Here is a 16874-nt window from a genome sequence, read left to right as displayed (position 1 = left end):
CACGTTCTCTGCCATCGCGAGCACTTACTGTAATTCTGACATTTGGAAGATCCATCAAGAACCATTTTATTTCATCATTCCATCATGCAAGCATAACATTCCCAGAGAGACCATTAATGGACGTGAGGTTGTGTTGGAGAGGCGCCATGTTCTACAGCCCTTAACAAAAGTGCACTGGACTCAACGCTTTTAGAATGGAAAGTTCCTAGAAAGGAGAAGCGTTTAGGACAGTGGTGTTGTATCTCGGGCTGCTGACTGCAGACAGAGCACAAACTGTCCTTGTAATTTTGGCCTGATTTTGACGAGCACCGGTAGGGGAACACGATGCAGCAGAGTCTCAGCAGGTTACGCTGCCCTTGGTCATTTCTGCCGGTCTCGAGAATCAGCAAAACGAGATGAGGCCATTCCTCTCTTTTAGCACACCACAATTCAAGGGACTTTGCAGACACATCAAAGAAGGCATGGTACATCATTAGTATCAAAGTCTTTCCCATATTCTCCACTGCTTAAGGCAAGGACTCAAGGTGGTGTTTGTGTCTGCATGAGGCGCTGCTATAAAAGATTCCCACAAATTCGCTGTATCAAAGTCTTCTGCAAATTCACTGCCGCTAGAGGCAAGGACTCAGTGTGGTAGTTATGTCTGCATGACACTCCTTCTACAGGCTGTCTATTAAGGAACACATTGTACATCCTCCATGGGACCAGGCTTGAGGTACACACAGTGCCACTAAGACTTGGTCTTTCTGCTACACAGAAGAAATGCTGACTTCATAGTAAAAGATCTGAAATGTGTCATGAGGCCAGACATAACTACTCGCAAGCAGTAACCTGGAGTTCTAAATTAGTGATACCACGGCTCATTATGCAATTTTCTGAAATACAATGCAGTCTGGAAATAAATGAAATCACAACAACCTTTGTACTTTTGATTGCACGGAGTGTGTTATGTACAGGATAACAGCATGTCCCAGATTTCTGCTCTACCAATTTAGGTCAATTTAGGATTCTCGGGTAGCACAACTCTTCTATTTCAGTGGGAGGAACAATAGTGTGTGTTGTACGTTTATATAAAATGAAAAACGCATAATGTAATTTTTAGGCTCGTCTGATCAGATCACACTCAGTGTACAAACAATTACTTTCTGGTGACTTTTTTTTTTTTTTTTTTTCAAAAATCCTAAATGTCACTGATAACACCCAAATAATAAGCTCTCATTAGATTAGTGTTAGATTTTGGATGGTGTTGATAGACAGACAGCTGTAGGTACAGCACAATACTGTATCAGATATAAACATTCTACTGCATGTTTGTTTTGACGGTCAAACTGGAACAGAATGGTCATTGCAGTTACTGGAATATCTTTTTTGTCATATAAACAAAAAAAAAAAAAAAAACTGTAGATGAAAGATCATTAAGATGAATTAGGGTTTGGGGAATAGATTAAAAAAATTCCCACACTAAGAGAGAGCTTGATTCAATCCTTATATATAGTTTTTTTTTTTGATAGAGCAACCTGGAAAAAGTTATAACCTCTTTTTTTTTTTTATAATTGTCCAAATCAGATTTTCTGTTTGAGTATGTACGTTACAACCTTACAAGCCTTATTATTGTAAATTAGGAACGTCATTAAAATACCTCGATTTCAATGGCCACCATTATAAATATTACTTTACCTTAAATCATATGCGTTGGACACACCGCTCTTTTAAGCCTTTTTCTTTATTTTTACTATTTGTTTTACGTTGTAGTACAATACTCCATACATTAAACTATAAAATAGCACATTGAATTATGGAGTAAGCAAAAAAAAGGTTGCTTACCCTATGCGATTGGCTATTTGCTATTGGATATTTAGGTTCTTTAAATGGCCATCTTTTGCTTTAACGACAGCTTTGCACACTGTTGGCGTTCTCTCAACCGACTTCATGAGGTCGTCACCAACAGTCTTGAAGGATTGCCAATATCTGTAGAGCACTTGTTGGCTGCCAATGTGCACAAAGCTGCCATCGAGGTGAACAGTGGCTTCTTAAAATTTTTTTAAATATGAAATATGTATTTCATATTTTAAAACCTAATTTATTATTATTATTTATTTTGTAAATCAGCCAAATCAGCTTCAGAAGTGTTAAAATGCATTTACGAGGGGGTTCCTAGCATGGGTAAAGCCCCATATGGCCTAGAGATATCATGTGACCTATTAATGCACAAGTGCAATCAAGCGTACTATAATTGATGCTTAGAATAAAGGTCATATACGGCATTAAAATGAGGTGAACTGCATGCTTTGTTTCATGCATGTCAGTCATTTAGTGAAACAATCAGAGTACTTCACAAGTGCGAGTTGCTTTTATACCTCTGATTTCCTAGTAAATATTTCCTTGTGAGTGGTGATTAATACTGTGATAACTTCCTTTTTTTTTTTTTTTTAAACAAACCCCATCCCCTTAAATATATCATAGTGCAAATTTTCATACTTGGACTTCAGACATGGTCACAGAGATGTTGTTGGGTTGAACAGTCAGGTCGACACACTGGTCCACTCTGGAGGCGAAACGCCAGGGTTCATCTGCCCGCTCGCACCGGTCCTTACGGGAGCAGCTGCACACAAGACACACAAGATCATGCAACATGTTAATCACTGCACTGTAACGTCACCGAATGATGCTTGTATGTCTGAACAGAGATTTTATTGCCTTCCGTGTCCAATCCAAAAAAATTGACAGTAATTTCTGTAGATAAGTCTTTCGCAGGCAATAACTTTTATAACGTCAGGCTTTCGAAATGTCAGCTTACAGGCACACCATGACCTCATTTAGAATCGGGCGTGTGCATATGCATCTGTAAGGTTCAGCTCTCTCGAGTTCGCACCTATTTTAAATGCTTATTGCAAATGCTACAGGGGAAGTCACTTAACTCAATAAGGGCATGTTGCATTTACTGTACTCCTAGCTCACGGGAGAGAGAATGAAGTCGCTACACCGGCACTAAGACTATTATGTTAATCATATAGTCTGCCCGGTAGCCCGAGGATCTGATGTTTGGTATTTGAGGCTAGAAACACTCGTCAGAAGTTTACTGAAGGAAGATAGTAGATATGAACGAAGCTTACCGTGTTGCCTTCTTTTAATTTCCATTTACATGCCCTCAATTAAAAATCATGCTAATGCTCACCCTTTAAGGAAGATGGAGCGATAGGGAAACCGCTTTCTGTATATTTGCATCAAGTTTAATTAACGTCTCTGGGCTGCTCTCGTCTCATGCAAAGGAGTCAGAAATCAACAAGTCAGAGTTTGTTTTTTTTTGTTGTTGTTTTTTGAGGGATACATCTTGGGCTCATAAAAATAAAATGCTCCGATACAAAAATCTGATATCATGCGACACTATGACAGGGTAAGCCTAATGAAGGACAGAGGACATGAAATGACCTGGACATATTCAATGACTAGTGAGAGCATCTAGCACCTGCTTCCAATACGACATGTTACTGCATCACCAGGGACCCTCTCACAGGATATCATGATACCAAGGTGGCAATAACATTTTTATTGCAATTAAGTAAGTGTCGCGATTTTATAAACATACCGAATTAAAATGTAAGTTCTTATAATTCTAAACAAAGTTGGCAAATTTGATTCATCCATACAGGGGGATATACTGTGTGAATAGTTTGGAGTAGGGGTACTGAATTAAAATGTAACAAGATCTGGTAAATAAACTGTTATTTGATCTAAGGTCCGAATTTCACGTTAATGTTAGGATTCAGATCTGCATATATTCAGTCACTGTCATTGTGCATTATGCATATGTGATATTTGTTAAACACGTGGACAGGGTAACCTATGATTGCATTGTACATATCCTTGTATTTGTAACAATACTTAATTAATCTCTGTTATACCGTACTCTCAGTTAGGATATCTTACATGCCCTGACTTCGGACTGCTGTGGATATGTTTGCTCAAACGACTCCTGTTTCATACTCACGCTTTACTTGAAAAATAAACATCTGTTCATTCATATTTGAAGTTTTACATTTCACCCACCTTGAGGAAAAAGCACTATATTACTGGTATATTAATAATTATTGACAATTATCAGAAAATCATCTGGGTCCAGATAGAACTGGTCTGGACGACGGTCTGCCATTTAGCGTTGCCTGGTTTAGAGTGTGCCGCCTTAACGATTCTAAAGAACTGGCAGCATTGTACCACCTTAAATGCTAACATATATAAATTAAAAGTTAATAAGAAATTAATAATCGATTTTGAAGTCAGTGTGGCGATAACTGCTACACAAAAGAATCGCGGTATGTAACTAAACTGATTTTTTCCTCCATCTCTAATCCTTAATCGAGAGCATAAGGGCACCCAACCTGAGAGCATTACACAGTACAGTCTCAGTAAGAGTGTTCATTAAAATCAACGAAAAGTGCGATGAACTACTTCCTCACACAAAGGTGTTGTCATGCAAGGTGAGTGTGCACTGAAACAGTCACACTTAAGAGGGCGCGTTTCAGTTCGGCGAGCACTGAGCCATATACTTTCTTTACCCTTTGCTCTTGAGTCACAGTGCACAATTCATAGCCAATTCATCTCATTTTAATGAGCATGCTCGCTGACGCTGCTCTGTGTGCTCAAGTTATAAAGCCGAAACATCGTTCTAGCATTGCAGAAACAAACAAACAGAGCTAAATATAAAGTTCCATGATGCATCTGACAGCTTAAACCTAACTACATTACTCATTTCCTTTTGAAAAAAAATTGGTATGAATGTAGAACCTGTTTTGTTTCCCGTTCAAATCACCAGGCAAAAAAAAAAAAAAAAAAGAGAGAGACTTTTTCAAAGGCAATTTCACGCACAAGTACAACACTACCAGTCGAACCCAATCCCCCTCCGATTCAATCACTGGCAAGGCGGCCTGTCAGACACAGATTTATACGATGATGTGGAAATGACAGCACTAAGATTTGCAGTTCATAAGCCATGTGCTTCCTGTTACGGCATACATAATCCTTTGTAGCGCGCCGTCGAAGGAAGGCGTCATTCAGACCACATGGCTGCTTTTGGAACGTACACTCTACTATACTGGGGATAAGGCTTTGATGATGTTCAATTCAATCCGCTGTATACTCACACGTTGAGCAGGACACACCAGCCGCAGTGAGGATCTCTGGAGCCCAGACACTCGGAACACGTCGTGTACTGATCACAGCTCTCCACAGGAACACGCTTCACCTAGACAGAGAAAGAAATATGACACTCATTAAGGTCATCTAAGTAAACGCTGCTCTGTACACTGATTTCTCGCTATATGTGCCCACAGACTGCAATTAGGTGACGTAAGGGCAGCCCGAGGCGCCATGCGGCTCGTTCATTTGTTCGTGTGCACTGGGGTGTGCGCGTCACATTTTCTCCTGCCTGCATGTGTGTGTGTGTGTGTGGTTGTATGGGGAGATCACAGGTGTGACTGTGTGCATATGTGAAGAGTGACCCTGCTTCTCATGACCTGCTGGGTTTTCTGACAGTTAGCATGGTGAACCCTAATCTCGTGAACATCCACAAGGGTAACCTGGCGCTTTAGACAAAGAAATGCATGTTTTAGGAAGAAGAATGCACATGATCATATACTTTCTATTAAACAGTGGAAAAAGAAAAAAAAAAAGACTACGTCCACAATCTGCACTATTCAATCCCGATGTTTTGTTCCGATCAGATCTGCATGTCATGATGCTTCACGTTCATAATTGCATGTGACTTTTATTTGATTCAAACGTGGATGCATCTGTCTTCTGAAACAGCACGCATCTGCACATCGATAAGTCTTTGCTCGCACCATCTGGGTTAAAGCAGAGGCCAAAATTCACATGAATTCCGATCTGACCGTCCTCATTCAAGTCACTCCATTAAAAAAAAAATAATAAACAGTAAGTGGGGCTCCTTTTTCTTCTTGCTACCTTGCTAACTTTCTTGGGACCCATGGTGCTATGTCTTCACTACATGTTGCACAAAATGCAAAATGCAAAAAAAAAAAAAAAAAAACACAACCAAAAATCTGTAAACTAGCGTTGCTTGGTTTTCCATTGACACAAACGTTTTGAACAGCTCCTAGGACGCAGACATGGTTCTTTCGCTCATATGCTGGAAATGCTTCGTATGCTGAGGAAAATCCTTTGCAATATTTTAGTTCTTAATGTGACAATTTGTGAGGCGGAGCGTTCGTATACTGAGGTAACATTGTTGTTTAAAATATTTACACGTGTTTATGGTGTATGTTTTTAGCCAGGCATTTTGCTATTGGTTTACTTTATGGGTTTCGGTTTAAGGTGCAATAAGTGAATCATTTTATTTTCTTACTAGTGCATACAAAACGGAAAAAAATTTAGATATATTACAAACAACACCATTATAAAAAAAAAAAAAAAAGACAAAAAGAAAAACTAAAAAAAAAAAAAAACAGTGCCTTTCAGTCCCGAATGTATGTTTGTATCTGGATTGGCATCCTATCAGTTATTTTATGGACACCCATAGCCCCATTCACATTCTCATGAATCATTGTGAGGAGAAGCTGCACGTTTACAGAGGATTAGCTTTCAAGCAGCTGAATCGCGGAGCGATCACGAAAGTGATGCCATGACTGTTGTCGCTATTAGTAACTAGTTAGCATGCTTCCTCTAGTTGAACGGCCATAAGTTTGCGGGCGGAGCTTGGTCAACATGGCTGGAAATAGGATTGGCTAATTTAGTAAATAAATTAATTAACTAATTAATGTAATAATTACAATTTTAGTCAATACCACTGTACTGTAATAGGGATAAATCTGGCAGGAAACTAAACCTAAAGTAAATTCCTGCAGCTCCTCCCAAATGAAGTAAACATCACAAAAGTTTAAAAAGGCACCAGAGAAAAAAATGAGAGGTCTAATAAAAGATGTGCAAGCTAAACGCATGAGACGTTATTGCATTGAGTCTCGAGGCCAGTTCGAAAACTGTGCGCGCGTGTGTGTGGTGAGAAAGAGAATCCTTTTAATCTGACTGCAAAAAAACACTAAACTCCATCCCCTTAGGTCAGTATAGATGTGCACACACATACACACACATTTGTGCGCACACGCGCAGCTTGAGAGAAACTGGGCAAGAGAGATGAGTTGGAAGTCTGCCAGAGACTGAATGGCTACAGACACAGTTGAGTCAGAATGGAGAGAGAGCGAGAGAGAGAGAAGTAGAGGGAAAGAGTCAGACAGATAGACTGAAGTGAGAACAGATGGGTTCTCAGGAACAGCAAGTTCAGGATGGAGAGTGATCAGGTATAGGTTCGAGAGGTTGTTTAAGTGTGTTGTGTGCTAATCATCTCTAAACTCTCTCCGAGTGCCTAAATGAGCTCCAGAACACGTGTGTCTCTGACATGATGGGGGAGAAAAAGAAAAACACGCACAGAATGGCATGCAGATCTAAAGTCATCACTGTCTCTTCCCCTCTCATTCACACACACCTACGCAGATTCCTGATGTTGGGAAATATAGCCGTTTCCTAATCGCCTGTTTTGCTAGTGGTGGAAATCAACGTGGCACTCGTGACAGGAGCCAAATGAAGTCAAGTGAAATGACAGACATCAAACATCACTTGATAATGAACCTGTCAACACACACACACGCACGCACGCACACACATGCATGAATGTACACATTCTCACATGTGCACACACATTCACACACGCATGCACCTTGAAAAAGTTCTCTCGCCTCCTTTAGGCTTTTATCTGTCACATCTATACTTAAGCATCCTGCAATCAAATTCACACAAACACGACATATATACATAAAGGGGTCGTGGATAACTGGTTGAAATCACCCTCAGATCTTAGCTTTTCTGTTCAGCAAACGGCTGTTATCACCATAAAGTGGATCGTTTTTCAATAAAAGAGCACTTAGTAGTTTATTCCACTTCTACCACAGGAACCTGTCACTTACTATGATTTTTAATTTGTTGATGAATACCGAGTCTAAAAACTGTCAAAAACGCCAGCTGAGCCACTTTCTCCTTCTTTCTAGCACTGCCGCTTCCGTAGCGCCTATTGTTCCTAAGCAACCCCTTAGCTATGAGCTGTATGGCGATGAGGAGGTTGCAGGATATAAATGGATTTCCAGCATCTAACATTCCTTACAATAGCTGTGCTACTAGATTTATTTGTGGACACATAAAAAAAGTGCATGTGGGGTGCAACCCATCCCTCAAGCAGGAAGAAGATAAAGATTATTTTACCAACTTATCCAGGAAAACGGAAAAGGTGAAGCTGATCGCTTGGTTCTTGTAACATGACGGTGGTGATGCACTTGTGGCATTCCGAAAAACGGGTGCGTTGCAATGCATGAAGGTAGCGGCGTTATCGCTCTTCATTTTGATTGCACATGTCACAAGTCTCCATTTAAAATGACAAACATAAGAGAACCAAAGCCAAGACATATGAAGGCCCCTATGGTATTATCTTTATTGTTACAGGAAGTATACAATACAGCATAATTTCTAGTCAGATTCCGTGTATTAGAGCATTCAGGAAACAAGTTAGTCTTTGTTATTACTTGCGTTATAGCAGGTCACCAATCTCTCCAGCTAAAATACCCAACAGATTCTAATTCCTCACACTCCATTCACTTCACCCCCCCTTCAAAAGTCCTATTTCAGTGTCTATGCAAATGAGCTACTACACCCACTGTATCAGTCTGCACTGTGTATGTCTGGACTGATCTCCCCACCCTGCGGTACTCCAAAGCCAGCTAAGTGAAGTCTGTCATATCTGCATGTCAGTGATGTGCAGTCTGAGTGGCTGACCTTTTCTTCTGCAATCCTTAATGCTTTCACCAGCTGCTCATGTTACGCAGGAATGTGTGCGTGAGCGCGTGTTCGCGCCTATAAAGACTCCGCTGTGCAGGATTTCCCTGGCAATAAACTCAACCCAGTAAGAGAATGGTAAAACATTTAGACTCAGAAGAACACAAAGGCAAGCAAAGCACACGGACGCACAGATGCACACAAAGGCACACATACACAGCTTGATCCCAACTGCTGCCAAGTGGGAGGATAGGCGAAGACCAGGCAGACAGACAGACAGACAGCCAATCTGTCCACCTTTCTGATAATGGTAGGATGATTAATATTAAACCTGATATTTATGTACACAGGACTGAGCAATACCCCAACTCATGATACCTAAAAACTGCTAATAGTTAAGGGACTGCAGGCCCTCTATGCACCCTGTGACTTAAAAAATATAGTTCTTCTGTTCTCTCCTGCACTACTAAGGGAGTGACACACACACAAACTGGTTCTCGAAAAGGGGAGTCGGGACTTTTATCTGTAAGATCAAGCTCCATTTCAGTGCATATTTAATTTATAAACATGATACAATCTGACAAAAATCATATTTGGTTGATTAAAAATTTTTAGGTCTTCAGCATCGTACAAACATTTCACTTCATATCATACGGTGTGTGACTGTGTACGTGACAAATAAAATTTTTATTTGATTCGAGTCAGAGTAATTATAAACCCTCTCAAAAAACATTAAATTAAAATAAATAGAATATAAAGAAGATTTATTACATATATAAGAAACACCATGGATCACCTGACACGATATCACAGTACAGTACGTACAAATGTGGCGATTCACTTTGTATTGTGATCCTGAAAGTATTATGATTTTATAAATATCACATATATTGTCATATACACAGCCATACAGAGTATGACATGCAGAGAAATGCTTGCACAACTGGCAAACAAATGTAAATAAGTGTAAGGCAGTTAAAAACAAAAACACACTGAATAAAAAAAATGGAATAAAATAAGAATGTGTGAATAAAAATTAAAAAGTGCAATTTTGAAAATATAAAGTAGGAATATTTAAAAATGTGTATGTATCCCGATTCGATATTAATTTTTCTTCCAGATTTTCTCCAAATCAAATTTAGCAAATAATTTGCTCCTAACACAGACGATGCTGTGCTGCCTGCCAACAGTTTAGAATGCACCACCTGTAGGATCATAGAGGAACTGCAACATTTTACCACCTCAAATCCTAACATACCTACATTAAAAAAAATTAAAAATCGGTTTTGGAGTCTAAAGAATAACATTTCTCTATTATAGAGGTTACTTAGAAGTGAACTGTTTGAGTAATTTGAACTAAACCCATTCAATTTAAGATCCTGTAAAACCAGCTAAATAACTGTACAAACCTCACGAGTCAATATAACAACTTTAATAATGATGGGTTGCCAAAAATTAAGCAGACGTAAAGAAGATTTGGTCATTTTTAAGTAAAACCAAAGATTTACAGCTTGACTGCTTGGGTGGTGCAATATAAAACATTTGCCTCATGAGCCGAACCTCATTGTTTGGATTTTAATAGTGCCTCTCTGTTTTTTAGACCTTGAAGTTGGTTCGACTATCAAGTTGGTTCGACTTAATTAGCATTTGATCTGAACATTATGTACCATGTTCATGGATAATCTAGTTGAATTAGTCTGGCAATAGCACAATTAAACTGAGATTACTTAATCAATGCAAATTGTTACCTTAATTTAGTCTAATGTCCTTTAGAGTCTAGGGGTAAGCAAAAAATCAACCAAAGGAAAAATCCATATAATCAATACATGAATGCTAAATCTACGATATATGATATTGGGTCTTTTTAAAGCACCAGCTGCCAGTAAAAGATTAAAGTCAGGTTGAAGCTTACGATAGATAAAACAGATTATCACCTTCATCAGCTTTTTGATCCTATGCCATTTTAATTCTACATTAGCTTTATTTACATGCAGCCTAATATGTTCATAATCACATTGATTTAATATAAAAACGAGGCCACTCTGAATTAGCTCTGTCTGATCAAACAAGGTGGGTAATCAGTTTAACTATCTGTTTAATAGAAGAATAATTGCTATGCAAACTCAGCTGAATCTCTGCATATGTTTTCGATCGTGCAACTTTAGATAGTACATTGGAGTGAATTATTCCTCTAGATAACAGGGAAAGGGTGATTGGTGTCCAGAACACTTTCACTGAGACAAACTTAAAAGTAGAAATTCACACTACTTTTTTTTTGTTTGTTTTTTACCATTTTTAGACATTGTCTCCACTTTGCACAAGAAAATTTAAATTTGTTGTTCCTGTACTTTTTCTATTTATGTATTAACCAATTAGATTTCTCCTCCTAATGTGACCTCATATGAGAGACACCCTCCCCCCAACTGCTGTTCTTTGGATGGGTGGCAGCTCAGCAGCAGCTTTTTTCATAGACACTGAAAAGGCAGGTTTGAAGGAGGAGTGCGCTTATCTGCATCATAAGAAGTATTTCAGCTGTAGCATTCACAGACAAACTTTAAGGAATCTGTGAAAATACAGGACCTTTCACGACCTAAATGATTTAAGGTTACTCAAGTCTTTCCAGTCTAAGCCAAACCCAACAGTGATATAAATGCCAGGTACACTGTACATAGGCACATTATTACATTATGAATTAATCTTTTAAGATGGAAAGGAAAATCTTAGCATTCACGCACAAGCATTCAAACAGAATGCCTTTAATTTGTCTAAATCTCTTTTAGGAAAGAGGTACAGACAATGCTAGAGAACTCTCAGAACAGCCATGCTGTGATTATTTATTGTCACTTTGTGAATGCTGTCGTATTGCCCACGCTATGATAACTTACACGGTTTACATTTATATTTCAGTTTGAATAAACCCATCTGTACCCACAGCAGCCGTTCTCTGTCGTCTATTGCTAATAACCGCAATTTTTTTTTTTAACCATTACAATTCGATTAGAATTGATGCTGTACTTTACACAGCTTCCCAAAGCACACTGCTTGGGAATCTTTAATATACATTCTTATAGATTAAGTGCCAGAAAATGTGACAACAGATATGATTATTAAAATCAATATCAATTATTAAAGAATTCCCAAAAACACCCTGTGAAATGAAGAGTCTCATAAAGCAGCACATGTAGGTTATTTCGAAAGGGACTCGGGAGAAAAGAGGAAGAAAAAGACGATCGAGGAGAGAGACGCTCAGAAGTCGTGTTGCTCCCGTTTCCTGCTCGGCTTGCATGAAAGTTTTCATATAGTGCATTATCATAATTGGGTGTGTTTTTGTTCTCCTCTGTCGATAACAGATATCTACTGTAATAAATTAACTCTGGTAAGTGCTGCATCATTGGATTTGCCTGAAATGTGTGATTTCAGGCGCGCGTCTGACTTGCTGTAATCTGATCTGCGCTACCCCCAGCCTGGCCGCGGAGCTCCGGGCCCTGGTGAGATCGGCCCATCAGGTTCGCTTTAATTAACTGCTGCAGAACACGAGGCCAGTGCTAAATTACTCTGTCACTCCACTAAATGGAGTTTTTGAGGAGCGGGCTGCTCCACGACTCCAAACGCTGGCATTTCCATTATGCTCCCAATGAAAGAAAAAGGCACGGAGGAAAGAGAAGTAGATAAAGAGAGTGGGTAAGAGAAAACGATGGAGTTTAAAAAAAAAAAAAAGGGGGGGAACAAAGTGAATTTCTCTCTTTGTCTCATCAATCCAAAGTGCTCGTATTCTTGAGGGAGCAGTCCATCATTTTCTCCCAGGAGAAGAACAAACACGCTGAGGGAGTGATTACTGAAGCTAATATCTATTGATTGTTTGTTGTTTATTTAAGCCATGAAATGGAGATCCGGATCCTTCGAGGCATTCGGTCAGTTAATGTTAATATTAATATGATCATATGTATTATTTATCATGCGGTTATTAATATTAATTGATCATTTGGCCGTCGGTGATGAAGGTCAGACGTGCGGCGCAGCGGGTGGCGAAGGGACACGAGAGCGAAGAGGAAAGCGGGAGGAAAAAAGCTGTTAAATGGGTCAATAAACAGAAATGACATCAATAGGACCTGCGCTGGAGCACCATTCAAAAATGCACATATGCCGTTTGTGTGTGTGTGTGTGTGTGCGCGCGCGCGAGTTAGTGTGTGCATGTACGCGTCTGCGCCTCTTTAATGACCACTGCACGAATATATCTGCCATCTGGCTTTTCAGTTCTCTAGAGCTTTCTAAGGCCAAGTCAGTTAAGATTAACATGACAATGACCATATCTCCTGCTGAGAAAGTCAATACCGTGTGTGTGTGTGTGTGTGTGTGTGTGTGTGATATTTGTGTATGAGCTTTGAGCCAAATACGGTGATCATTTACATGTATACACCTCATCAGTCAGAAAAGGTTATACCATGTTAATCAACAGTCTAGTATTACAAGGTGTGTGTTTGAGTGTGTCTGAGTGTGTGCGTGTGTGTGTGTGTGTGTGCACGTATAGCCTGAATGGTAGAGAATGAAGCAAGCCCTCTAAATGTGATTGAGTGTTTCGATACCAAGGCCCTCCAGTCCTCTTATCTACCTAAATCTACAACTTGATAGTGTGGACACACACACACACACACAAAGTAGACAGATACTCAAAAGCTTCAGTGCACTTAGAATGCAAGAGGAAATTGTGTGTGTGTGTGTGGGTGTGTGTGTTGGGGGGCAGGGTGTACATACACAGTGAAGTGTTCACATGCACAATGACAGTTTCAGGCCAAGTATGCTAATGAGCTTGGCTGTGCTCCAGGTGTGTGTGGGTGTGTGTATGTGTGTGTGAGTGCGTCAGGGCAACATGAGCTTTGGTGCTGATGAAGAGAACCCAAACAATCACTCCCCAAAAATGACGTGAAATGATAGATCTGCATGACCCAGAGAAGTCTGGGATATATACAGTCTGCGTCTATAGTCCTGATTATCAGCTATTTATCACCTCATTAGGATTGCAGCTAAACGAGCAGGGGCTCAGCCCGAGTGTGAAAATCTCCCGAAATACGGGAGTGTGTGAGATTCGACACAGATAACGCAGAATTCTGCAGTGCGTGCATGCGCGTGCTTCGCGCGTGTCGTCCACATTGGCATGCGTGAGCCGAGTGTTTGCAGTGTGATCCCCTTTGATTAGAAGAGGAGAAAAACAGAGCAAAGGCCAACAGGGCCTCGATGAATATTAATACTGCACAATTAACAGTGCATGGAGCGAGCGAGCGAGAGAGAGAGAGAGAGAGAGAGAGATCGGGAATCATGTACTGTATACACTAGTGCTGTCAGAATGCCACTGTTGGAATAGTGTTCTTAAAATCATACACACTTTGGCAAAAAAAGTTTTGTTAAAGTGTTAAATATATCATGCCACACACACACAGATGCTTATGATTGGCCAGTGTCACTATGATTGACAGGGGAAAAAGCCCGCTGCCTTTCCAATTCAGATGGCACTGCCGGCTTTTGCTCTCTTGGACTCCATGGACAGCTGTGCCATCTTTGAGTGTGCCACTCGGGAGTAAACTCCATTCAGTTACATCAACTTTTATACTGCTTATCCTATATATAGGATCGCACGAAGTCTGAAGCCTTTCCCAGGAAACCTCGGGCACAAGGCAGGTTACATCCTGGACATGGTGCCAGTCCATCGCAGGGTACAAATGCCCACACCACACACTCATTCAAACGCTAAAGGCAATTTGGGGATACCGATTAGCCTTATCTGCATGTCATGGATTGTGGAAGGAAACCATAGTACCTGAAGAATACCCACCCCAGCACGGGGGAAGAACATGCACACACTCCTCACACAGACCCGAGGCGGGAATCGAACCCTTAACCCTGAAGGTGCAAGGCTACAGTGCTAGAAAACCACTTTGAACCACCTATAGAAATGTAAAAAACTAAATAATAATAATAATAATTATAAATTCCTTAGACTCTCCTCCTCTTCACTACTTGCATAATGCATAGTAAGGCAAGCAAACTGCCACTCCTCCATACACAATGTCTCCAGAGCGCGCTCTCTCTCTCTCTCTTATGGACCCTCCTTCTGAGATCACCCCACTTACAGTATTTCAATAAGGTTTAGGTCTGGAGTTTGGGACGGCCACGTCAAACGCTTCATTCTGTATGCACTGAACCACTTCATCTGCGCCGTCCTCTTAGAAGATCCGACCATGACCCAGTTGGAGCTGGCTGGCAGAGGGAGACGGATTTTCAGTTCAAACTCTCCTGGTATTTTATGTAGTCCATGTGGAGTGTTTCTTGCCAAAAAAGCTTTATTTTTGTCTCAACTGACCAGAGAACCTGGTCCCAGTAGCTCCTTAAATGTGTCTATATCACAGGGAAAAAAAAATAAGTTTCTTCTGGCACACCTTCCAAGTTGTTTACGGGTATGGAGGTACTGTCTTGTTAGAGACATGGAGACTGGGTCACCCCAAAACGTTTCCATCTTTTGCAAATCTCCTATAGTGATCCTCGTTAACTAAATACACTCACACCCTCGTCAAGGCTGGACCGGTTGTTTCACAGCATTTTCACATTAGGGCCCTGGGATCGGTTTTGAGCACACTTGACTCCAAAGTCTGGTTTATTTTGATCAGCGAGCACACAATCGTTGTGCGCTCAGGAACTTCGCCTGTGAACGTTGGAAAAGGTGGTCTCGAGAACGATACGTCAACGAGACGGGACAGCAGTGTCATCTGAAATCTCAGTATGCACATAGCCTGTGCTACGAGTCTCTGACCTACACAGCCATAGCTGATAAAGTAGGAAAGCAAACGAGAGCATGCTCGACATTTTTTTCCCTTAAAAGTCTAAATTATAATTAGAAATCTTATTTTCTTTAAAAGTCCATAAGAGCATCTTCAGGCATATAGCTATTTTTCTAAATTTATTACCCGAGTTATGAAGTTATGGACACACTCCACTGCGTGATATAACACACTTACGTCTATTTCCATTGCTGTACTCTTCAATCCTCCCCTTGTTGATGAATAAATGAGGGAAATCTCCTCTTATATTTAAAGAGATGTCATCAAGGACCATGTAAGGTTTTCTAAACAGTCCTTTTCACATAAAACAGAAACGCTTTAGTTGCATTTTTTAAAACCAATCTTTACCAAAGTGCAAATACGTCTGGAGCTGACCTTATAGTTAAATGAACTGAAGCAGATTGAGAAATTAGGTAACAGTAGAATAATCTAGCAATATTATTAGAAATAGAAAGCACACAGCTGCACCAACTGGTGCATCAGAAAAGCGTTCAGCTTATTAGCTCAAATCCATACAGTCACCTGTGGTTAGGGGTCTGGTCTGCCAAACTGTCTGTGCTCTCCAAGTTGGAGAAATAGCAAACTCTCTCCCCTGTCAATCACGGCACTGCCAGACAATCGTGAGCATCTGTGAGCTCATACATGCAGAAGAGGTTACACAGCACTTTCCTTCCAGCGCCCTGCACTGTACCGTGATTAGATGCATTATTAAAAATGCAAATGCTGGCTTCACAGGTCTTGGAGAAAAGCTTTTGTCAGCCTTTATCGTCCTCGGTTGGGACGGCTTCATGTTCAGCGCCCAACCTGTGCCATTAACCTGTACCCAATGTAGGGAACGTTTAACAGCGCGCCACGGGGGGCCGAAATATTATGCCAACATCTTGTGATGCACATTAATGTAGTTAAACTGCTAAGAATAAAAAGCCGAGTGTAAAATGATGAAATGAATGATACTGCTTTATGATCTCTGCGTAACTGTAGGGTAGAAGTGTGCATCAGGACAAGGATCAGAAAATCTTAGAATGTGAAAGCATTGATACATTATTATTTCAAAAGTATACCTACCCCCAACAACCAGACAAATAGCTTCTCCTTAACGTTCAAGTGGAAATTTAGCGCGCAGTGCTTATTCTTTACAATCAGTGCGGCTCGTTTTAATAACGGGTGCCAATAATTCTGAAGGGTACGGTAGATAACTGCTAATGTTCAGTGTCTTGT

The 16874-nt window shown here is 40.3% G+C and overlaps 1 protein-coding gene across 1 annotated transcript in view; it reads right to left on the bottom strand.

The window, feature by feature from the left end:
* Positions 1-16874, bottom strand: part of plxna1b (plexin A1b) — a 197610-nt gene that overhangs the window by 75614 nt on the left and 105122 nt on the right. Inside the window, exons 5-6 of the mRNA XM_053497844.1 lie at positions 5136-5236; positions 2476-2599 (exon numbers count right to left, since the gene is read on the bottom strand). Coding sequence (XP_053353819.1) covers positions 2476-2599; positions 5136-5236 — 225 coding nt within the window. The remainder of the gene's footprint in view (positions 1-2475; positions 2600-5135; positions 5237-16874) is intronic.

Source organism: Clarias gariepinus, chromosome 6 (assembly GCF_024256425.1).
Source record: "Clarias gariepinus isolate MV-2021 ecotype Netherlands chromosome 6, CGAR_prim_01v2, whole genome shotgun sequence".
Taxonomy (NCBI): Eukaryota; Metazoa; Chordata; class Actinopteri; order Siluriformes; family Clariidae; genus Clarias; species Clarias gariepinus.
This window is presented reverse-complemented; position numbering and strand designations above follow the sequence as displayed.